Consider the following 24,287-nt stretch of genomic DNA (forward strand, 5'->3'; position numbering starts at 1 on the left):
GACATACCCTGGATTCCAGGGAAACGGCCCCAAAAAAGACAGAGGTGTGTCCGCATGACTCCTTACACTGCAGTGCGGTCTTCTGGAGCTGCCTCACGTTCTGTAATTGATTCTCTCCCTCCTTCCCCTTCCCAACTGCCCTTCGCCCATGTTACAGCCCACAGGCATACATCTCACCCATTCTAAATCTTAACAGTGGTACCTCACCCCAGCCAAGGGCCCATTCAGAATGCAGTATCAAGGTGGAGAAAGTGAAGGACTCTAATGACTAGGTAACAGATCTTTTTCTAACGCAGGTTTTTTTCCAAGTTTCTTTTTGCTTTAAAAAAAAAAAAAATTGAAAGATTGGCCTAATCAAGTTTTCAAACGATGAATCATTAACAATTTAAAATGATTATTTATGGCGTTTCGCTAAGAAGGTACTCATAGAATAAGGTGACGTTGCTGTAACAAAACTCCTATTCCCATTTTCCTATCGACCTGAATAAATTTTGGAGAGAGTGCTTTAATCTATACAAATAAAAAATAGGAGTAGAATTGATGCCATTCCCTGTCTTATTTAGGAATGAGTAATATTTTCAATGTACATGAACTGCTTGGGCGGGGAAAGCCCCATCTCATTAAAGTGGCGCATCCAATAAAATTTTATTTTTAATACTTGTCAAATTTTGTGATATATTTATGTTGTTTTGATCAATTGCAATGATTAATCAATCCAGATGATGTTTTTAAAAAACACAAAAGCCTTATAGTCACCGGCTTTAAAGAGACAGCTGTGAAAACTGGAAGGAGGCAGAACTAACCAGAAAAACTACACATAAGTGGATTCTGTGGATCTGTGGATGGGATGTTTGGTGCAGTGTGTCAGGAAAGCTAAAGAATGATGTGTGAAAAACACCCAAACAAGGAACCTCTTTCTTGGACAAATAGGTTCAGTGGAACAGAGGCAAGGAGGAGGATGTACAGCACACACACGAGGCGCCTGGGTTTCAGGAAGTCTCTTGACAATTTCTAATGACATCCTTATGCAAAGACAGGTAACATGGGTCGGTGATAGCACAGCTAGGCAGATGCATAGCTGAGTAAACCTGCTTTCTAAGAGTGTTGGTAACGTCATCTGGAGGAAGACTTGAAAAGGTTCCAGCTGTCTCCTGTCTACTCCCGGCTTGAGATTAACTCGAGGGAGAACTACTTATCAGAGTTGGGGAGGTCACAGAGCTGGAGAAAACAGGTTAGCTTATGAAGCAGGAGAACCAAGATTTAAGAACATTTTAAAAAATTGAGCTGGGTTGAAATCATCAGGATTAATATCTTGCATTAAGTTCAGAATATTAATAGGATAGAGGGAACTTGGTTTGATAGTAGCTTTTAAGAAAAGGATCTGGTAGATTCTAATTCCCAAAGGCTCAGTGTGAATAAGCAGTGTTGCTTTAAAAAAAAATGCCAACTGAGGCTGCATTAATGGAACCCCAGAGAAAATGGTTTCACTCTTTTTTGTGTGGGTCAGACCGCGTCTGGAGTTCTTTGTTCAGTTTTGTTTTTTTTTTCCAGAGGGCAAGTGTAAAGGAACTATCATGATGGAGGTATGTAGACACCAGGAAGATCAAAGGAACTGGTGTTTGTTGCTAATAATAGCATAAAGTTGGAATTCTTTTTGAATGCAGGAAACTGAAGCCAGTTTATGCTGCCATAAGAGAAGAGGGGAAATTATTATAAGAATATTATATAATTATATTATTATTATATAATTATTATAAGAATATTGGGTCCCTAATGGACCCAAGGGGGCAGTGCTGTTAGTATTGGAAAGGACTGGAAAGTAACTGGACAAAGGGTTAGCTCCATGTACCTCACTGGGTCCCTTGTAAGGAAGATAGTTATTCATGTTGACAGATGAGAAAAACTGAGGCACGAAGAATTCAATTAAGTGCCCAAGTAAGTAGCAGCCAGTAAGTGGCGAAGTTCAAGTTCAAGGCCAGGGCTTTCTGGCTCTGATGCCAGCACCCATGCCCCCTCCCACTGGCCTCTTGCTGCCCATGCCTGTGGTTCTGTTCCATCATCCCCGTTCAGACGGCTCGCCTCAGAGCAGAGCACCATAGCAGGGGCCGGGGCCTCCAGCAGGGAACACCTCACCGCATTCTGTGTACACCCCCTGGGGCTCAGTGCTGCTGGGCGTCCCGAGATGTGGGATCACCCACAGACGGCAGTGGACTCACAGCTCTCTCCAGACCAAGTCTTCTCCCTGGTCATTGCCTTCTGACCATGGAGGGAATGACAGAGTTACCATTTCGTGGGAATTTATTATACTCTCCATGCTCTGCTAGGGCTTGGCTGCTAGCTTCCTCTGCTGCTTGCAACCTCTGTCAGGTAGACATTACTTCCCCATTTTATGTGAGAAAGACTGAGGCTCCAAGGTGGGGGGCCCTGGCTGCTGGTGAGCACAAGCGCCAGGAGTCAGAGCTGCAACCACTGATGCCAAAGTTTGTGTTTTTTTCCTTATACCTTGTGCATTTTGAAAGTAAAAGTTTCAGAGGAGCTAAAGGTGGGATCATCACCACTTTTGTACGGACACTCTAGGGTACAGATTTTGTTTTTTGCTAGGATAGGATACTTTGGAAAAATAGGAACATTGTCCAGAAGACAGGAAAGGATTTTAAGTGGCATTTTTCACAAAAGTGGAAAATCTCAGACGTATTTGGATGACTTCTAGAGCATTTGAAACGGAAGGAAGAAGGGTGCTTCTCCCACGCCCTCCATGGCAGTTCCACACGGGCGGGCCAGGGAGAGCCTCCCTTGGGGTCCCAGGGGCCGTGGTCCTGTTGAGACAGAGGCCCAAAGGCAGGCCTGCCATGCTGGCTCCTTGTTTCCTCTGTCTGCCCAAAAGGCCGCAGTCACATGGCCCCCGGCTCTGCCGCCAGGGCTGTGAGGTTTTGTTCTCTGTGGGTAGAAACAAGCTGACATGGAGCAGTGGCCACTTGCCTGTCATAGCCGGACCCGGTGCTGCCTGCAGGCCACCAGAGGTGAGCTCTTTGAGGCCCTGGAGGCAGTGAGGGGCAGAATCCAGGGCAAAATGGAAATGTGGGGTCCTTGTTAAAAAATAAAGAATTTCAGGATGACAAGAGCAGAGCATTAAACTAAGCACGGGCCCTTCTGAGCATGGGTCTCTGTGTGACTGCACGGGCACATGTCCACGGAGCTGGCCTGGAGGGAGAACTGGGGGGCTTCCCCTCAACCCCCTTATTGCTGAAGGAGAGATGTACTTCTGTCCCTCATCTCAGGCTGAACTTTCTCCAAAGAGCTGACAGTTGGACTTAGGTTTGCTCCTGAGCATGTGGGCATTTCCCCCTTGACATTTGTCCCGGGGACAAATCTGGTGGAGGAAATGTAGGTGCAGGAGTCAACCCCATAGGGTTGGGGGCAGTGATGAAAGCTGGGCCTGGTGCTGCGGGAGCCCCAAGGAAGAACGACCCCGCATCGCAGAGGGGGTGCTGTTTGAGCTGAGGCTCCGAGTTTTCCAGACATAGAAAAGGGGTGGGGAGGCCCCATTAGTGGTGAGTCCAAGAAGGTGTGAACGAGCATTGATTGCCCTATTGCAGGTGGGAAGCAGCTGAGGTGGGGAGTGGGTTGGGAACTGAGAAGAGAGGAGCTGGGGCTGCAGAGGCAGGATTGGGCCAACTGGTAGGACATACATGCCAAGCTAAGGCGTCTGGCCATTATTTGGCAGGCATTATTTCCGTTCTTTAGTGCCATGAGTGGGAGGGCTCTGGGTAAGTCAGAAATGGCGAGGAGGGTAGGCAGGAGTAAAGAGCACAGCAGAAGGGCCCGGGGGCTCACTGGAAGAGAGGGGTTAGGGAAAGCAGGCAGGGTGTAACTGCCGTCCGGTGCATCTCAGGGTCTGGCCTGTGGATAAGGACATGGCCCATGGGGGAGGGGGAGCCTTGGGACAGCTGGGTTCAAGGGGCATCCGGGCAGGTCTCATCCCTGTGTAACCAGAGCTTCCTGCAGAGGTGGAGGAGGTGGGCGGGCACCGTCTCCATGGTCACTTCCAATCAGAGGCCGCGGTTCTGTGACTGTCCTGTGACCTCTGGGTTAAGAGATCTATCTGTCCAGGCAAGAAGCAAGGGGAGGTGGTAGGGGGTGAGGGACAAAGGTTGTCCTCAGAGAAATATTCCTTACATGAAATCTTGCAGTCCCAAATCCAGTGATTTCTGTTTTTTCCCCCTAATTTTCCTCCCAGCATCAACCGGGGCTGACTGAGTGGGCCTGGCCACTGGGAGTCAGTTTTCTCATGAACTGGCTTTGACAAATCAGTATGCAAGTGGCTGGCTGTGCGACTGGCACTAACGCCCGGTACAAAGGACCCAGTGAGCCCCGTTGGGGGCTTCCCACAGCGTCCTGCTCTCCGGCCCCTCCCCTGGGGCTCTCCACCCCTTGCCCATGCCCAACGCTTTGTCTCAGCGAGCTCCTAGTGGACTTGGCATTTGCAGAGCGTGGGTTTGGGTGGGGGCTGTGTAGCCCCTTTGAAAGGGTGGTCAGGCCGGCAGCCCTGTGCGGGAACCAGGAGCATCCCAATGAGGTTCAGATAATAAGACCGGGCGGGAGGGAGGACTGCTATGTCCGCGACCTTCCTCTGGAATCTCGGAGTGGGAAAACGGAAAGTCTCCTGGAATTGGGGAGCCTTCCCTTTCAAGAGTCCACAGTAATAAGGGAAGAGAAGCCTCATTCCAGCTGCCTGACAGACTCTCTGGATTCTTTCCTGAGCCCTCAGGGAAATGGACGCTGAAGGGAGGAGTAGCAGAACAGATTGACTTGCTGTTGCCGAAGTGCTTTTTATAGCATTCCTGTGCCCAGCAGGACCTGAGACTTAGTGGCTGAAACGGAGCTGTTCTCTGGTTATCAGGTGGCCGGCTGTAGGCTAGGCTGCATGGGGCCCGACAGCTTGGACCTCGGTTAGACCAGAGCTTTGGCTGAAGAAGGCCACGGGGACCTGCTTAGAAGCCAGGCGTTAGACTGGGCAGACAGTGTGTGAATCGTTCTGAATCCTGGGTGATCAGCTGCCGGCACTGATTCAGGGGCATCCCCAACCTTTCCACTCCCTCTCCAGCAAACACAGACATCTGCGAGGCCCAGGAGATTTAATTCCCTCTCTTGTTACTTGATCCCTTGGTGCAGGCAAGTTTTCCTGGGGGAAGGTTATGCTCACAGATGGACACTCCCCACAGTCTTGCAATAATTAAATGCCTTTGGTTCTTGGTCCAGGCTGTTTCTTTGTAATTTTTTCCACTTCTGACCCGCAGCGGCCTTTGTGGGGGACCGGGCTTTCCATTTAACAAGTCCAGCAAAGTTATTCCCCTGGGAGGTAGTAGGCGTCTCTCCGAGCCTCAGAGGGAGGGATGTTCATCTGTCTCCACATTCTTGATGCCCCATGGCACCTCGGTCAGGTGCAGCCTCCCTGTCCTTCCATCTGCGGGCTCAGGTTATCCCCAGCCCAAGGCAGGAAGGTTGAAAGTTGACCAGGAGCTTCTGGTCACTACTGGGTGGGTTCCCATCTAGTGGTCCCTCTGTGAGCCGGGCCTCTCTCTCTCTACTCAGGTCTGGACACTGGACATCTGCCTACTTCTAGGAGGTGACATGCCAGGGAGAGCACAGGCCCAGCCCCACCCCTCCCCAGCTGTGTGACCAGCACTAAGCTCCCGGAGCCCACCAACCCCGTTTTCCTTCTGGTAAATGAGGATGCCTCCTCCTAGGGCATGTAAATGAGATGCGCGTGGAAATGCCCAGCACGGGGCCTGGTGCGTGTAGTACTCAGCACCTGGTAACCATTAGGCAGATTGCAGTGCCCTGGGTGGGTCCGCATCTTTCTTCCTTACCTCGAGAGCCCACCTGTACCTGAGGGCCTTGGAACCGGGTTGTGAACGTTTTTTTGCCAGTCTCTCCCTTTGCCGCCTCCACCCCCCACGTGGAGGTGGGGTGTGGGCCCGTCCCACTGTCTGCAGCTGGCTTGCTTCGCCCGGCGTCCTCTGACCCTGGCTCCTGGTCATTGTCCTCAGCGCACCTGTCTGACGGTGTCTGCTGTGATACTGCTTCACTAATGCCGACTCCTGGTGTCTTGTTGCCAAGCAGACTCTCTCCAGGACCTAGGAAGCGGGGTCTCCTGCTCAGCCTCACGCGCTCCGGCTCCCACCCTGCGGGGGGGCATCCCATGATGTCACAGAGGGGAGGCCTTTTAGAATTAGTAAAGATCCCAAAGTGACAAGGATCTGTAGAACGTTTATTTTATTTTTTTTGCGGTACGCGGACCTCTCACTGCTGTGGCCTCTCCCGTTGTGGAGCACAGGCTCCGGACGCGCAGGCTCAGCGGCCACGGCTCACGGGCCCAGCCGCTCCGCGGCATGTGGGATCTTCCCGGACCAGGGCACGAACCAGTGTCCCCTGCATCAGCAGGCGGACTCTCAACCACTGTGCCACCAGGGAAGCCCTCTGTAGAACGTTTAGAAAAAGATATTTTGAGTGTTCTCCAGAAATATACATTACTACCTAAAGAGTACCCAGTAAAGCAGGTTATTGATTTTAAAAACCAGTTCTATTCCAACCCAAATAATAGAGTTAACAATACCCGTAGCTAAAAGTGGTTCTTAACTTGTTCTGAGTTTCAGAATGTTCTGAGGAGCCTTTTGAAAAAGCAAGATGTCTGGGCCAGAGGCGGTGGGTCAGTTTCTGGAGTGAGACCAGGCCTCTGTTGGTTCAGGGGAGAAGGACTTCACGATGGTGTTTGGTCAGGGTGTGCCACTACCTATCTGCAGATTTCCACAGCGCCCTGCTTGGAGGGCCGTGCTGGATGATTCTCACCACATGGTGGCGGGGAGGGGATGGTGGAGTTACGCTGTACTCCCTGGGAGAATCACAGCAAGCAGTGTCCTTGCTTTCCTCACATCCCAGCCATGTGGGCTGCTAACAGGCATCTTTCCTCCATTGCCATCTGCCAGCGAGGTCCACCTTGCTGCCTGTTTCCATGGCAACCCATAAGCAGCTCGGGAGTTAGCAACACTCCTGTACATGCTTTGTTCAATAAGAAAAAGTCTGTCCATGTGTGTGGCAATGTTGCTTCTTTACAACCTCTGGACCGTGGACTGATATGTGAAAGACACAGCTGTGAGGACCACGCAGAGAGAAACTGGGGCAGAGGGAGGCCCAGGTGTGTCTGTGAGGAGATAGATATGCTGGAAGGGGGACACAAGAGTCATCTCTCCCTTCTCCAGCAGGGGAGGAAACACCTCTGCAGAAGGGCAGGCAGTTGCCAGGGCATCTCGACCACAGCGCCCCATGAGTTCAGGGAGCCACGTCTAACCTGGCATAGAGGGAGGTGCCTGGTAAACTGTTGAATATTTTGTTGACTTTCAAAATGGAGATGGGAAGAGCATAGGATAGAAGTGAAAAGGGGAGAAAGAGAACCTTGTAACCTTGAGTGAATCTTTCTACCTTCCTGTGGAAGCCCTTTTCCTCTGGGAGGTAAAAAAGATGATGAATGTTAAAGAATCAAGCATGGTGCCTGTCAAATGTCGGCACGCCTGAATACGCCCTTCCTGGGTAAAGTGAAGGGGCTTGCTGTCTCCGGGGCCTCTTCCTCCTCGGGCCGTTGGAGTGGCCCTCCGTGAGTGTGGGGAGGGGCTGGATTTGGCCCCAGTTCTTCACTGAGGACCTTGGAGGAACTGTGCTCGGGCCAGGCCCCTGGCTGATCAGGAGGCTGGTGCAGACAGCGGGAGGCCCAGATGCACCATGGCCACCACGTCCCCTCTCTTTCTCCTGCGCAGGCATCCTTTGAGGTGTCGGTGGAGGCCCGGAGCTGCCCGGGCAGACGCGCGCAGCCCGTGTTCACCCTGCGGCCTGTGGGATTCCGGGACAGCCTGGAGGTGGGGGTCGCCTACCACTGCGGGTGTAGCTGCAGCACGGGGCTGGAGCCGGACAGCGCCAGGTGCAGCGGCAACGGGACTTACGTCTGCGGCCTGTGTGAGTGCAACCCCAGCTACCTGGGCACCAGGTGCGAGTGCCAGGAAGGGGAGAGCCAGAGCGGGCACCAGAACCTGTGCCGAGAAGCGGAGGGCAAGCCCCTGTGCAGTGGACGCGGGCAGTGCAGCTGCAACCAGTGCGCCTGCTTCGAGAGCGAGTTTGGGAAGATCTATGGGCCCTTCTGCGAGTGCGACAACTTCTCCTGCGCCAGGAACAAAGGAGTCCTCTGCTCAGGTAGGCACCCCGCAAGCACTTTTGCTCTGAGCCAGGCACAGGCCTGAGTGCCGTTTGGACATCCCCAAAGCATGCTTTATACTTACTGCCACAGTCCTCCTGGGAGAAGACGAGGGCAAACCTTGGGGGTGGGACCAGTGTGTCGAACGCAAAAGCAGGAGATGGCACTGCTACGTGATGTGGACTCTCAGAGTTGGAGGGGTCGGCCGTGGGTCATCCAGGACTTAACCACACAGCATTCCTGACACACAGGTGATCAGCCTCCTCTTGATTGCCCCTGGGGACAGGGAGCTCCCTGGGGCCAGAAGAGGTTATTCCCTTGTTAGACATCCCATTAGACATTCATCTCCTATGGCTGCTCTAATAAACTACCACAGACTTAGTGGCTTAAAACAACACAAATGTATTGTATTCTAGTTCTGGATGTCAGAAGTCTGAAATGGATTGGCTAAAATCCAGGTGTTATTTGGCTAAAATCCAGGTGTCAGCAGGGCTACATTCCTTCTAGAAGCTCTAAGGGAGAATCTGTTCCCTGGCCCTTTCCAGCTTCTAGAAGCCATTTGCATCCCTTGGCTTGTAGCACCGTCCTCTGTTTTCGAAGCCAGCTGTGTAGCATCCTCAGATATGTCTCTGACTCTGACCTCTGCTTTGCTCTGATGCTCCTGCCTCTTCTTTATAAGGAGCCTGCGATTTGCGCTGGACCCATGGGATAATCCAACGAGTCTCCCCATCTTAGGATCCTTGACTTAATCATATCTGCAGGGTCCCTCTTACCACGTAAAGTAACGCTGATATGAATTCCAGGGATTAGGCCGTGCACATCTTTGAGGGCCATCGTTCTGCCTCGCATAGATATGATTTGAAAGTTTCCTTTTATATGAAACAGAAGATTGTTTCTCAGTCACTTCTGCTCAGCGGTTCACATTTTATGCTGCCTCTTCCACATGACAAGCTGTCAAACGTCTGAGAACTTCTTTATGTTTCTCTGTTCTCTTTTCTTATCCAGGCTAGACACCAGGTCTCTTCCTTCTCTGAGGCTCTATCATTTTGTTACGTGTGCCTCTCAGAATCAGGCGTGTTATTTGTCATCTGGGTGACGAGGGCTCAGCCCCGAGTTCAGCGAAACATTTGCTTCCTGTGACCTGAACGTTCCACTTCCATTAACACATCCTAACAACACTCACTTTTTCTTTCCTGTTAAACAATCACATCGTACCGTTGAACTTGGTTTTAACTTTACTATACCAGAAGTTGAAGATTTTTAATATTTTGAATGAACTATAGCCAAGCCAAGTTTCTGTTGTGTCGCGTCGAGGCACTTAAGTTTTTGAATCTAAGCATATAGGACTTTACGTGGGTTCCAGTTAAATTACAGCTTGGCAGCTCCCATTCTGGGAGTTGCGCTCTGATGAGATACTGTAAAATCGTGTCTCTAAAGGGTCATTCTGTCCGACACCATGCCACCTGCAAATCGAGTAAGCAGAACAATTTTAGGCGGGATGGTAGTTTCTTCTACTGCTGTGTATTCTGTTTCCAGGATTCCTTCTTTGTGAACGGTCTTCCAGTGGTAAAGTGTCGATTTAAAAGGCACTTAAGGGCGTGGCGGGGAAGATGAAGCACAAACATGGGAAGCAAATCAGAACATATAAATGATCTGTCACTGCGGGAGGGGTAACCATCCCTCCACGGGAGAAACAAGTGCAGAGGGTTGCACAGATGAGCGTAGGCCCGTGAGGCCCCTGGGGGCAGAATGCATCATAAGACAAGTATGAGCACACCCATGGGTGCAACGGAACCAGCATGCTCGAACTCGGAATTGCTCCAGAAAATGTCGGGCGTATAATGTCATAGAAGAGTCAGCTAGCTGGCAAGAGTCAGGATTTGATGTGCTGATCAGACCACAGGGATCCACTCTTTCTGATAGACTGGGTGGTTCCAGGGGACGGCTCTGTCTGGATTAGCAGGAAAAGTGCTTAGGATCAGGCAGGGCCGAGCCCAAATCCACCACCGCCAGCACCACCACGTGCTACCTGTGTCACTTTGGGCACAGAGCTGTTGTGAGCAGGAGGAGAACGTGTCTAAGGCACATTGCCTTGCTGACCACTGGCTCCTTTAAGTGTCAGTGCCGCACACCCCTGGGAGCCACAGCTGCTGTCCGGTGTGCAGGCGGGGCCGCCTTCCCCGTGAGTCAGGGCTTTGCTGAGGACTTCGGGCACGGCGGGATGGATCGACTGCCTGTTCCCTTTAGCAGCCACCATAAATGCTCCAAGAAGCCTGGCTGTGTCTGTAATTGCCTTTCAGCCGTGAATTTTTTTTTTTTTTTTTGACATATTAGCAAGTATTATCACGGAGCTCCCTCCTTACCCCTCAGGTACCAGAAATAATCCTCTGACGTGTCTTCGTCCGCAAGGCTGCTTGTGTCTGTGTTGCCCGGGAGCCAGGGCTGCTAGGTTGGACGATCTGTGCAGATCTCATCCCCATGGTTTATCAGCCCTACTGCCTGGGTTGTCTTGGACTTTGGGTTTTCCTGTCTCTAAAAACACCCCAGCACTCCCTTGTTTCTGCATCACTTTGAGAATTGAAAGAGAAGACGTGGATAAAGGACCCAGCACGGTGGTTGGCAGGAAACAGGGCCCAGCACATGGGGGCTGCCTCCCCTCCTTCCCTCAGATGTCATGTGCCTCCGAAAATAATACAGCACAGAGCCTGGAGGTGTGGGGCGGGTGGTACATGAGGTGCGAGAGGCCTTGGTAAGGAAAACCGGTCATTTTGGAAATTGGAGTATTCTGTAGCTGAGTGAATACGCACAGCACCCACAGTCCTCCTGAGCTAGTCTTGCATTTCAGGCTCCTGCCAGATGCTGGGTGCTCGCTCCTCCCTTCGCTCCATCCAGCCCTGTCGTGTTGAGAGACTCTCTTGTGTCCCCAGGTGTGGAAGCAGGAGGTTCAAGATGCCCTTGGCAGAAATAGAGACACAGATGTAGAGAACAAACATATGGACACCAAGGGGGGAAAGTGGCAGGGGTGGTGGTGGTGCTGTGATGAATTGGGAGATTGACATATATACATTAATGTGTATAAAATAGATAACTAATAAGAACTGCTGTATAAAAAAATAAAATTTAAAAATATGCCCTCGGGGCTCCCACATGTGCGGTGCTTTGAGTCACTAACTCCTCGGAATTGCTGAGCTGAGATGTCTTTCGTTCCCCCGAAGTTGGAAAGCTTGAAAAATACAGGGGGAGTTGATGGATGTGTGGTCAGTCTGAGCTGTCTGTCTCCTTCTTGGTGACCAGGATTAATTTGAACCATCTGGTGAACCAGACAAAGAACTTCTTTTACCCTCACTGGTTCACATGCATCCCTTCCTAAAGTGTGTTCTCAGTCAAGAGAATAACTCCAACTAGCTGTAGGATTATTCTTAGTTCTAGAATGTCCTCAAAGAAAGAAATTGTTCACCATTCCATCATTCATACTTTAAGAGGTTCTCCTTCTAAATTTTTTCTAAGTGTGTGTATGTATACAATTTTGTAGCTTGCTTTTTTTTCATATAGTATTATATCCTAAGAAGTGCCTGAAGTTGAATTACTTGAATACATCAATAATTAGAACACTTGGCTGTCTTTCCACTGCATCCCCAGTTAGCCTCCTCCACCCCTTCACTGTGAAAGCAACAACTAGTTGAAGCTATCCAGGTCTTCCTGGAGACAGTAGTTTCTGGAATAAGGTCATGGTGGTGTGTGATCATCCAGGAACGACGCCCAGCTCTGGGCAGGACTGATCCTCCCGGCCCGTCGATGTAGCGCCCAGCTCCTTGTTCCTTGTCTCACAAACACTCCAGCTTGTTCAGGAGGCAGCAGCGGGTGGGTGAGGGATCCGCCCCCAGTTCCTTGTTCCCGTGGTCAGCTTTGGGCTCCCTCTCCGGAATTTGGCCCGCTGGTTTTGAGCTCTTGGATCACTGTTACATTCGGGGTTTTTGTGGGGGAGAAGTCTTATTTCTCAACAATGACTCTGGTCTTGAAGATGCTGACTCGGAGACTCAAAAGCAGCTGACTTAAGCGTTCTCTCAGTGTTTCTCAGCCCTTCCCCCTGCAGCTGGGCCCACGGTGGCTGCATGGTTCTGGTCCATCTTCAGACGGGGGCTGAGGCAGAGCCAGGCCAGGACCAGTGGGGACATCCTGGAGAGAAGCTCCTCCAATTCTCTCTGGTCTTTCCGTCTGTAAGAGGCTCCGGTCCTTACCTCCAACCAAGAGACAGGACCGAGGGGACGGGCTAGAGATTACAGGCTTGTGATACGTTATACATCATAAAAGTTAGTAGTGAAGCAAGTCTGACTAAGGTCTGGAAGCAGTTGAACAGCTTGGTTCTTAACTTTTGTGACACACTGTCATGGGAATGTGTGTGCAGCCAGGGCTGCAGTTTCTCCGTCTGGTTTCTAGAGGCAGCATAACTTAGAGAGTGGTTCTGTCCGTAGACTACTCCTGTGTGTACAAAGGGAGCTATGGGGCCATTGTGAGGGCTTCTGTTCTTTTGAGTCTCATAAAGTGTTGACCCTTCAGAATCCCTCTGCTAATAGAACATGTGAAGAAGGACATGGTCTGTTAAGTTGTTTTCAATGTAATTAAAGGTTACTGCTCAAACTTTGTTGTTCTTTGTTGGTTTCTGTATCCAGACAGTGCATTTCCTGGGATTTGAGTTACTCCGTTATGGTAAACTGTTGAAATCAGTCGCAGCCCTGATGCTTCCAGCAGTCTCTGTACTTAAAATGCATGCACCGGCGTACATGGAATAATTTGCTAATAGTCTACTTCTTGGGTTTCATATATTGAGAACATTTACATCAAATAGAATACAGAATTTTGAACAGAACGCTTTTGGTCTTGTGACTGTGAGATCCCAAAAGTATATGTAAGTAAGGTCTCATATATTTTACTTCATCTAATAGGTTTTTTGGCCAGTTTGTCCATACAAATATATATGAATCCTTTAATATGTGGCAGGCAATTAGAGAGGTCAAGGGGCCACTGCAGAGTTTTCTCTCAGATGTAAAAAAAAATATGGAGAGTGACCCTAGTGGCATCATTCCTAGTGGCCAGAGCCGGCATCCAAACACAGGTTGCTGGTCTGGGCTGATGTTTTCCAGAAAGTGTCACAAGGTTATGTTAAGCCTCTCCTGGTAAAAGCACCTCTGACATTAAGCCCTAGCTTTGGACTTCCCGATTCTTGCCAGGTGAAACACCTCCATGGCAACAGTTATCCAGATATGTTTATAAAAATACCTCTCGCCCTATTCATACCGTTTTCTTCAGAAATGTAATTTTCACACTCACAGTAAATATCCTGGTGGCCATCTCTGGGACTGTGGTCACAGCTCTACCTTCTGTCACTGCATTGCAATTTGCATATTTCATAAATGACTTATAGGACCTTCTGGAATGCGGCTCCATGACAAAGGCCTCAAAAAGTACCTTTTGAATGAACCAAGATTTGACATATTTAATTTCCCAAGAAGAAAGGGGCCTCTTGGTAGCATTGCTACCACTGTGTGCCTCAGGTGGGATGGCCTAGAAAATTCTTCACATCTTTTCATGTATATTAGTCTGTAGTCAGTTTCTTGATGGTTTACCCGGATGCTATTTGCAAATACAAAGATGCATTATAGAGAAAGGTCTCCTCTCCCTCTAAAGAGTACCCTCATAGCAGTGTGCTTTATCTGGTAATATGGAAATCCTAATTATGCACATGACAGCAGAGACCAGGAGAGTCATCTTCCATTTTGGAGTACTCAGAATATGGTGGCTATGAGAACAGAACTTGATACAGTATTCTTCAGTAACTATGATTGTAAGGAATGATACACCCGTAATTAGTAAAGATACTTCCACAAAAGACCACTTACCAGGACCTTCGAGGACCAGTGCGTGTTCAAATCTGGATTCTAAACCTGGCATTCCCCCTTTCCACCTCTGACCTTGGACTCTTCACTTACCCTCTCTGACAAATTCTCTTATCTGTCAAATACCCCAGAGGGTTGTTGTAAGCATCAAATAGGACAATAACTGTAAAGCTCCTTGGACTCTGCCTCCCCACTCAGGGTGTGGAGTAAATGTTTTGAGCTGTCCTCCTCCTCCCTCCCTTCATGGAGGAAGATTTTCTTCCACAAAGATACGCATCAGAGACATTCATGGCATCAGAAGAGGCTGGTTTCAGAAGTTCTCAATAGGCATCTATCTAATGGTCAGGAATTCTCTAAGAATTCCATCTGCATCCAGATACTGCTCAAGTTCATTTGAAAGGCAACAAGGTACCGAAATTTAGGGCTTTGTCACATAACAAAACAATGCACCTTTCAGACTGGCTGCATGAACCAGGTGAGCTGGGCTGCTCCGCTCTGGAGTCATCCAGCCTCTTGCAGCCTGAGGTTGGAGAAAGCTCTTTGGAAAAACTGTAGTGTAGTACGTGTCTGACCTTGGTGCAGCTGCAGATACTGGTCTGTCACTGAGGTCATTTTGTTTTAGGTAGAGTGCTGCCTTCATGTCATTCAAGAGCTCACTGAGCATTCCTCATGTGCCAGGTTTTGTACTGGGTACCAGGGGTACAGAGTTGGAGTTGCTCACGGTATTGAATTAATTTCTAAATGTTTGTTGTCCCTAGAATTTTCCACTCCTCAGAAACTTTCTTCGATTGAGGAATGAGCATATGAACCACTTACTTCCACCATCCAGACTTGTGTGAGATCTTGAAAGATAAGAAGCCTGTTGGCAAGCCGTTTTGAGAACCTGCCTTGTTGCATGCGCTGAGCTCAGCTCCGGGAATGGAGTTTCCTTACTGCCCTTGCTCACTGCTCAGATCCTGATTCCAGAAACATCTTAAGCAACAATTTACCAGTGATTGTGAAAAATGGAGTCATCTGAGCACCGGCTTTCACCTCACCGCCCTTTTCTGTCTATTTAGAAAGGAAGTGTGCAGACAGGGGAGCTTGGGATGAGGACTCTGCTCTTGCCTTTGAACTTCAGGCCTGATCCAAGGTCATGGAGTTTGGCTTGTGAAGGAAATAATGAAACTTTTTTTTTTTAAAAAAAAGGAAAATCCTAGGAAAACCATGAGAAATGCCAAAGATAAGATGTTAGTCATGTATAGAATTGGGTGGCATTAACTTTTTGATACTGTAGAATAAATAACACATTAGAAAACTTTCCATTCTTAGTTAAATTGAAAAGGATGAGAGACCTCTGGTGACTGAAATAGTTATTCGTAAGGCTCCTTTGTTTCTATTTCTTGGGTGTTGAGCTGTCACTTAGAGTTTGGTCTTGATTTTGGAAACTGTGACATAACTGGTTATAGGACTCTGCTGCTCAGTGCTTTGGGTGGGGTGGGGTGGGATTGGATGGAGCCCTGTTTTCCTTTGGGGTAAGTGTTCCTGACTGTCAGAACACTGACCTAAGGACTCCACCCAGATCCAAACGCTCGCTGGTGTCTGGAAGTTGCTCTGAGTGAGTTCAGTCTGCCAGAAGTTTTGCATCTTCTTGTTAATGAAAGGAACTGGGGTGACATGCATCACAGCCAATCTACTGACACTGGGTTGTGGTGAAGGAAAGCACAGTGTTTATCGCAGGTGCCGAGCAAGGAGAATGGGCAGCTCATGCTCAAAAGACCCTAAGGGCTTTCAGGGAAGGGTTTATAAAGGCAGTGTTGGGGTGAGGCTTGCAGAGTGTCTGATCAGCTTATGGGCATTCTTCTGATTGGCTTGTGTTGAGGTAACAGGGTCATATTTTGGGAAATCTCAGTTATCAGTTTTCTGCCTCCAACTGGTCTGGGGTCCATGTGCTGGTGCTCAGCATGCAGTCAACTTCCTCTACCTGGGGAGGGGTTTAGTTTCTGCAAAACAACTCAAGGATATGGCTCAGGATGTCATCTATAGCCCTTGAGGAGGAGCCAAGGGTCCTTGACTTTGTTTTATGGCTAAACAATTATTTTGTCTCGCTTGACCGCGTTCCTTTGTTCCTGCATTTTTTCACTTCTCTGATTAAATTTGCTCTTTGGAACTTGGGAAGCCTTGGGAGGTTAAAGCTTTTCTACAAACAAAGAGTTGGAGGACACAGGGCAGGGGGAAGGTCTGTCCCTGGAAGACCACACAGGGTCCTGCTCGGTTCCACTCTCTCCTGGACACCTTCCTGAGCCCTGCCCCTCAGCCCACAACCATCACCCCCAAAAGTCTTCATCAGATGGCCCACCATCCTTAAGCTACAGGAATATACTCCCCAGGTTGGTATGTTATTTGACATCACATCATTGGCCTTTAGGCAAACATTGTAATAATAATGATGATAATCCTAATAAATAGGATCTATTTTAACACACTCTTTTAGTATATTGAGATGTGTTTCCTTGGAAACACACTGAGGCTAATTGGTTAGTATTTTGTGCTCTTCATGAGCAAGCACAGAATTGTGGGATTATTTGCATCTTCTGCCTTTTCTACCACCACCAGTCACACACAGTGGGTCGACTGTCTGTTACCTGCATTGGCTGTTTACATTGTGGGAAACTGAGGCCCAGAACCTGGACTTAAAGCACCTTGAGATTCTTGATTATAGATTCAGACGAGGAGAACCTTGTAAGTAAATAGTTTCCTCATCTCCACCAGATTTTACTCATTTGGATTAGCTTGAGACCCTTCCCAAATCTCTTCAATACCAGCTCAGCCCTTCCTGCCACCACTGAAGCATTTAGCCCACATTTTCCAAGTCTTACCTCATAAGTGCTCTTTTATTCTGGTCAAAAATTTTAGGAAACTTTTAGTCTCTGTTTTGCTAAGTGAGTTTCTCTGGGTTACATAAGGATAGATCAGACATAGCAGACCAGGCCGAAGGACACACGCAGAGCAAGAGACCAGCCGAAGTACTGTCCCTTCATGACTATTATTTGATGAAAGGCACAGAGTGTTCCTCTTAGTAGTCAGTGGGTGTCTGGCTGCTGTTATTGATTAGGCTGGACCCACTTTCCTTAAATGAGCCTTTGTTAGCCTCTTCTAATGTATAAAACACTCTTGGCATGCATGATCTCATTTGGTGGTTGTTCCTCTACCAGGAGACTGAGGTGGCTGTTACTGATCAGCCGTGTGTGGTGGAGGCTGTGGCTGAGAAGACTGGCATGTTGGCCATGCTCCCCGCTGGTGGTTGGCCCAAAGCCTTGGCCTAAGAAAAGCTCACCTACCCTAACCCTCAGGGGATGCTCTTCTCTGGGCGGCTGCTTCCTGCCATCTCCTGGCTTGGCTGGGCTCCCGGCAGCCAAGCTTCAGCGTGGCCCACTCATGTGACATTCCAGACCAGCTGTGTCCATTGAGAGTTCTGCTTCAGGCTCTGAACAGTGGCCAACCGAGGGTGGGATATGGCAACTGTTAACCAGCTACAGCAACATGAGAGTTTTCCAGGTTGAAAATAGTAACCCTCTCATCCTGTTGCAGTGACCAGGGGAAAGGGGAGTGAGTTCATGTCTCCCCAGATGCTGTTGGCATTTCCCCAGAAGTGCCTGCCAGCATTCTTAGGGTCCTGTGAGGACTATGGTTCATCACACTCCTTTGAAACTGGAAAGGTGAGTTTATTAAGGAACTCAGGATTTTCCATCTTCCCTCCGTTGCCTTAATCTCCCTGTGATGGATAGAGTTGGGCCAGACACCAAGTCCTTCCCTTGGTGCCCTCGTGTGGAATGCAGTAGTAATTAGAGGGACGTGGCAGCTGGGCATCGGCATCGAGAAACCAGGTGCTAAGACCAGAAAGGCAAAGATATCCTTTGACAGAGCTCTGTTGCCTTTGACAGTGGAGTCTTGGCTTTCTAGCCAGAGCTATCATCTCAAAGTATTCTAGAGGTTTGGGGAAGCTTAGCTTAAAGCAGCATCACCTCATTTGCTTAGTAGTGGTCATATTTTGCTGATCAGATACAGAATGCAACATGCAGTTCAGCAGATGAAGGCAAAGGGTAAGGGGCTTGTCAGGGCATCACCTATCAGGGAGCACCTTCAGTTGAGCTTGTCAGGCCTGGTTCGTTGACACTAAGCCAAGGACAGAGGAGCAGCGAGCCCTGAGACTGAGGATACGTCATTGTTCGCATCTCTGAAGAGCGTTTTGCTGGAGAAATCTGAACAATATGCAAGAACACGATCGGGTGCAAAGCCTGTGACTTCTGTTCAACCGTGACCGTGGTTGCCACAGGAAAGAGAATTCCTAGTCTTTATTTCTCGTGTCATCCTCAGGTCTCTGGGATCCTTGGGCATTTGTTAAGAATTTGAAATCTCTCAAGAATCACACCTAAGTTTATAAGCATCAACAATACTTCATTCCTTTTCTAATTTCCAGCATCGGGCATCTTCCCCAGGACTTCAGGCTTGTCCTGATGTCACTCACAGCCTCCACCAGTCAACAACACGTTCTTAGCATCTACCGTGTGCCCGACACCATGCTGGGCGTTAGGCAAACAAAAATAAAACACCGTCTTTGATTTTGTATGGGTTTGCAAGCCAATGAGATGAGGCAAATGCATAAACAAATATATCCGTGTGATAAGTGATTGTATATCTATACTCTCCCTGTTAACCAAGTCTTCTGGTCAGGTTTAGAACATGCCAGGACTCTCCAGTCTTAAAAAAAAAAAAAAAAAGAAAGAAAAGAACAGAAAAAGAGAAACCCTTACCCTCCCCGCCGCCCCCGCTGCAAGCTCCTCTTTCCTCCATATTCACAGCCGTATTCCTCAAAACATTTGTCTATACCCACTGACTTCATGTATCGCCTCCCAGGCAGCCTTCATCATAGTCCAATTTGGATTCAGGCCCATGATTCCACCAAAACCGGTCTTCCAGGTCCTGAATGGCTGTGTCCTGCTGCATCTTAGGCTTGTTCGGCTCTCATCTTACTTGACTGTTGAGTGACAGCTGACGTTATTGACCACGCCCACCTGGAAAAGCTCTCTCCCCACTGTCAGTCAAAACCGTAGGCTCTTTTTTTTTTTCTTATTTTTTGCGGTACGCGAGCCTCTCACTGTCGTGGCCCCTCCCGCTGCGGAGCACAGGCTCCGGACGTGCAGGCTCAGCGGCCATGGCTCACGGGCCCAGCCGCTCCACGGCACGTGGGATCCTCCCGGACCGGGGCACAAACCCGTGTCCCCTGCATCGGCAGGCGGACTCCCAACCACTGCGCCACCAGGGAAGCCCCAAAACCGTAGGCTCTTTTGTGGGATCCTTCTCCTCTGGCAGTCCATTCAGTGCTGAGATTGTCCAAGGCACAGCTTAGACGTCTTCTCCCCCAGAGTCTCTCTCAGGAATCTCATTGTGCCCACACCTTCAGTTACCCTTGTGTTGCTCCCAGGCTCCCTTTAGCTCCACTTGGATGTCTTAAATGAACCTGGGTCTCAGGATGTCTCAGACTGATTTCATGATCTTCCTCTCAGCTGTCGTCCTCTCCTGATTTTCCTTGTCTCCACCTTTCATCCAGCTGTACGAGCCAGAAACCCAGGAATTATCCTTTTTCCTACCTTCTCCTCAACTCCTACGTTCCATCTGCCAGCCTTGGGGATGGATCTGTTGCACATTTTTAAACTCTAAAACACCCTAGGTCACCTTGAACATTTATCCTATGTGTTGTTTTAATTTTTATCACTGAGTCACACCTGGATTATACTGGAGAGGCAGTACGCATAGTGGTTAGGAATATGGGTTCCAAACAAATGTAGTTCAAATCCCAGCTCTGACACCTGCCTGCTGTGTGACTTTGGATAAATTACTTGGCTTCTCTGTGCCTCGTTTTCCATATTTTAAAAAATTAGGATAATATTCGTACCACCACCTAGGGCGATTGGGACTACTAACGAGAAAATCCAAGTCAAGTGCTTAGAACAGTGCCTGTCCTGTTGTAAGTCTTGTCCACTCACCTCATATTTCTTTGAAATTCGTCTTCTCCCCATCTGTGCTACCACCATCCAAGTTCATCTGCTCCCCATGCTGTAGCCAAAGTAATTGTTTCAAAACAAAAATATGCTAAAGTTCAGCATGTTTGAGAGGCTTGGAGTGGTTTGAAATGACCAGAGCCTGGGATGCCTGGGGGCACAGGGGCAAGTGAAGAGATGTAAGAGGTAGGCCTCCTAACAGGCTTGTATGTTGGGCACAAAGTTTACATGTGGAAGCTGTGCTTTTGGCGGTGAGGAGCCATTGAAGGATTTTAAGCAAAAGAGTGTCATCACGTAGTTTACATTTTAGGAAAATGATGGAGGAGGCCATGTGGACAGTAACTTGGGGAAGGGGCAGACCATAGCAGGAGTACTCAACCAGGAGAACGCTGCAGCGTCCAGCTGAGGCTCTCATTTTCCCTCTAGTGATGGGAGTTTATTGTCAGGACGTTTGGGACTACAGGATAAATTCAAACTCCTCAATCTAGCCCTAAGGTCTTCTTTCCTCCACAGTCAACCTCCCTCCCTTTTTCCCTTCCTTCCTTCCCTCCCTTCCTTCTGTCTTTTTATATACGTACACACTTACAAACACACATGCATACAAACAGGCCCATGTCTACCCCCCGGGTACCCATTCTCGTCAAACTCTCCTTTTCAAATACTTCCCTTCCAAGCTGTGCACTCTATGTATTCATCCTCACAATTGAATGCATCCTGGTTTTTGCACCCAAAATGCCTTCTCTCCTCTACTATTCCGTAACCTGTAGCTTAAGCCGGAGTCTGTACCAGGCTCTCCAGATTTCTCCTGCTCTGACCGAGAACAGCAAATGTCAGCGGTGGAGGAATGGTAGAGCTCACGTAGTTACCGCCCTTACTTTACAGATAGGAAAATGGAGGCCAAGAGTGATTTAATGATCAGTGATTAAAAGAGCTAGCCTTGGGGATGGATCTGTTGCATATTTTTAAACTATAAAACACCCTGGGTCACCTTGGACATTTATCCTACGTGTTGTGTTAATTTTTATCACTTAGTCATGCCTAGATTATACTGGAGAGGCAGTACACATAGTGGTTAGGAATATGGGCTCCAGAGACAAACAAATGTGGTTCGAATCCCAGCCCTGACACCTGCCTGCTGTGCCTCATTTCTGTATTTGCAAAAATGAGGGTAATAATCGTACCACCACGTAGGGCGATTAGGACTACTAATGAGAAAATCCAAGTCAAGTGCTTAGAACAATGCCTGTCCTGTTGTAAGTGCTCCATCAAGTTTCTCTATTAAGAGATTTTAATGACTTGATTTCTCAGTGAAATTAGAAATTTCTTGAAAGCATACATTTCTTTATTCCACATTTACAAAGAATTCCCCCAATCCCATTAGGTAGACAAACCACCATCCCTCTTTGATCGATGAAGAAAGTGGACTGCTGTCCAGAGCCAGCAAGTAGCTAGGTCAGGCTGCACGGTAGCTCCCGTCCAGAAGACGCGTCCCCAGCCGAGGGCTTCCAAGTAGTGACAAGGGTGAGACCGAGTTGGTCTGAGGAGACTCTGTGAGAGCTGCCTTCCGGGGTTGGTGATGAGCGAGGAGAGCTGTGCTGTCTCTGAGAGGAGCAGCCCTTAGTTGGCAAGTTCTCTCGCCAGTAACTCATCCTTGGCAAGAACAGACTGTGTTTACAGGCTCGGGAAGCCTGTGGTGAGAAGGACACAACCTTTCAAGAGTGACTTCTCTCTTGACCCTGGAGGTTTATTTAGTTTCTGCTGAGGTGCCCAGAGTCAGGCTAAGATCCCTCATGAGGGAACTGGGTAGAAGTCCTGTGCATTTCCAGAATCTCTGTTCTCTACTTTTTCTGGCACCAAAGCCAGTGCATGGAAGGGAACACTGAGACAGTGGGAGGGGCGCGTTCCCACGGGGACCAGACCCGGGGACACTGAGAACACCCGGCCCTCACTTGCTTGTCAGCCAGGTACCAGAAAGAACGCCTCTTAGGAGGGATTTCCCCTTCCCAGTCCAAAGCCCCGACACAGAGGCCGGGCGCTCTAGAAGCGTTGTGTGTGCGTTTGGCCACAGGTCAGCCCGCCCTTGGCTGTGGTTCCCCATGGAGATTGTGTGAGTGCCCAGGACGTCTACGTTCACAGGCTCTCGGGGAGCAGCTCCCAACCCCAACCTGATGCTAAGGAGGGCGGGGCCGTGTGCCTCCTCTGGCTCAGCAGCGTCTTGGGACCCCTGACACAGACACCGGTGGCTGGAGGCACAGAAAGCTCTGGTTGGTTTTCCTGCCCTTTTTAAGACGGCTGTTAGAGAGTTCCAGGAGCGGGGCCCAGGCTGTCACCCAGAGGTGTCCACGTCGCAGACAAGACCTGGCTTCCGAGGCAGGGAACTCACCCAAATGAGCAGAGGCTTTCCAGCCCACAGCGATTCCTTTTCTTTTTTCTCTTAACCACTTCCTGTTTACCCGCTGCCTGTCCTGAGAAGAGGGGAGAGAGGAGGGGAAGACGATGGGCAGACAGAGGGCTGTGGGAGGAGGGATGCTGGGGCTGTGGGAGGAGGGGGATGCTGGGGCTGTGGGAGGAGGGGCATGCTGGGGCTGTGGGAGGAGGGGGATGCTGGGGCTGTGGGAGGAGGGGGATGCTGGGACTGTGGGAGGAGGGGTGTTGGGGCTGTGGGAAGAGGGGGATGCTGGGACTGTGGGAGGAGGGGGATGCTGGGGCTGTGGGAGGAGGGGCATGCTGGGGCTGTGGGAGGAGGACGATGCTGGGGCTGTGGGAGGAGGACGATGCTGGGGCTGTGGGAGGAGGATGATGCTGGGGCTGTGGGAGGAGGGGTGCTGGGGCTATGGGAGGAGGGGGATGCTGGGGTTGTGGGAGGAGGGGCATGCTGGGGCTGTGGGAGGAGGGTGCTGGGGCTGTGGGAGGAGGGGGATGCTGGGACTGTGGGAGGAGGGGGTGTTGGGGCTGTGGGAAGAGGGGGATGCTGGGACTGTGGGAGGAGGGGGATGCTGGGGCTGTGGGAGGAGGGGCATGCTGGGGCTGTGGGAGGAGGACGATGCTGGGGCTGTGGGAGGAGGACGATGCTGGGGCTGTGGGAGGAGGACGATGCTGGGGCTGTGGGAGGAGGGGTGCTGGGGCTGTGGGAGGAGGGGGATGCTGGGGCTGTGGGAGGAGGGTGCTGGGGCTGTGGGAGGAGGGGGATGCTGGGGTTGTGGGAGGAGGGTGCTGGGGCTGTGGGAGGAGGGTGCTGGGGCTGTGGGAGGAGGGGGATGCTGGGGCTGTGGGAGGAGGGGGATGCTGGGGCTGTGGGAGGAGGGGCATGCTGGGGCTGTGGGAGGAGGACGATGCTGGGGCTGTGGGAGGAGGACGATGCTGGGGCTGTGGGAGGAGGGGTGCTGGGGCTGTGGGAGGAGGGGGATGCTGGGGCTGTGGGAGGAGGGTGCTGGGGCTGTGGGAGGAGGATGCTGGGGCTGCGGAAGGAGGGTGCTGGGGCTGTGGGAGGAGGGGTGCCCATGGGGGAGCTTGGGGGAGGCAGAAACTGAGAGTACCTACTTGTGTGAGAGAGGGATGCAGATAGTGGGAAAGGGAGAGGGAGAGACAGGAGCAAGGGAGATGCCATTCCTGTCTGGGGGCTGGGGAGCTGAGCGCAGCCCTGCCCTCCTCAGCCCTCTGCCAGCCTGAAAGGCCTCCTGGAGGCCGAGGGGAGGGGGCGGAAGCTGATCAGCAAGGGAAGTGCAGTGCATTCCTGAGTGGGATGGAAACTATTTTTGGACCAGCTGTGGAGAGACATTTGTACCCTGAGGGTCTGACGTCTCTGTGGTCATGACCCTTGCTCCTGACCGGGCCAGGATGGGGAGAAGACACCCACTTCTTGTTTCTGCCTCATCCCAGGCGGGCTCCTTCCTTCCTCCAGCCCCAGAGCCCTCACGCAGGTCCTCTGAGGTCACCCTAGGGCTGCCTTGGGCCTTTGCAGACCGGAGTCCAGCTTGGGGCCGAGGGCCACATAGGCCGTGCCTCAGACATCTAGCTGTCCCCTTCCTGCTGAGGGCTGGAGTGCCCCCCAAGCAGGGCCTCCAGTGCTGTTGGGTGTCAGCCTCCGTGCCAAGGCTCTGGGGTTGAGGG

At 50.3% G+C, this 24,287-nt stretch overlaps 1 protein-coding gene across 1 annotated transcript in view; it reads left to right on the forward strand.

Moving 5' to 3' along the window:
- ITGB5 (integrin subunit beta 5) overlaps positions 1-24,287 on the forward strand; it is a 111,828-nt gene that overhangs the window by 72,349 nt on the left and 15,192 nt on the right. The window contains exon 10 of the mRNA XM_065876736.1: positions 7,812-8,241. Coding sequence (XP_065732808.1) covers positions 7,812-8,241 — 430 coding nt within the window. The remainder of the gene's footprint in view (positions 1-7,811; positions 8,242-24,287) is intronic.

This window comes from Phocoena phocoena, chromosome 4, assembly GCF_963924675.1.
Source record: "Phocoena phocoena chromosome 4, mPhoPho1.1, whole genome shotgun sequence".
Classification (NCBI taxonomy): Eukaryota; Metazoa; Chordata; class Mammalia; order Artiodactyla; family Phocoenidae; genus Phocoena; species Phocoena phocoena.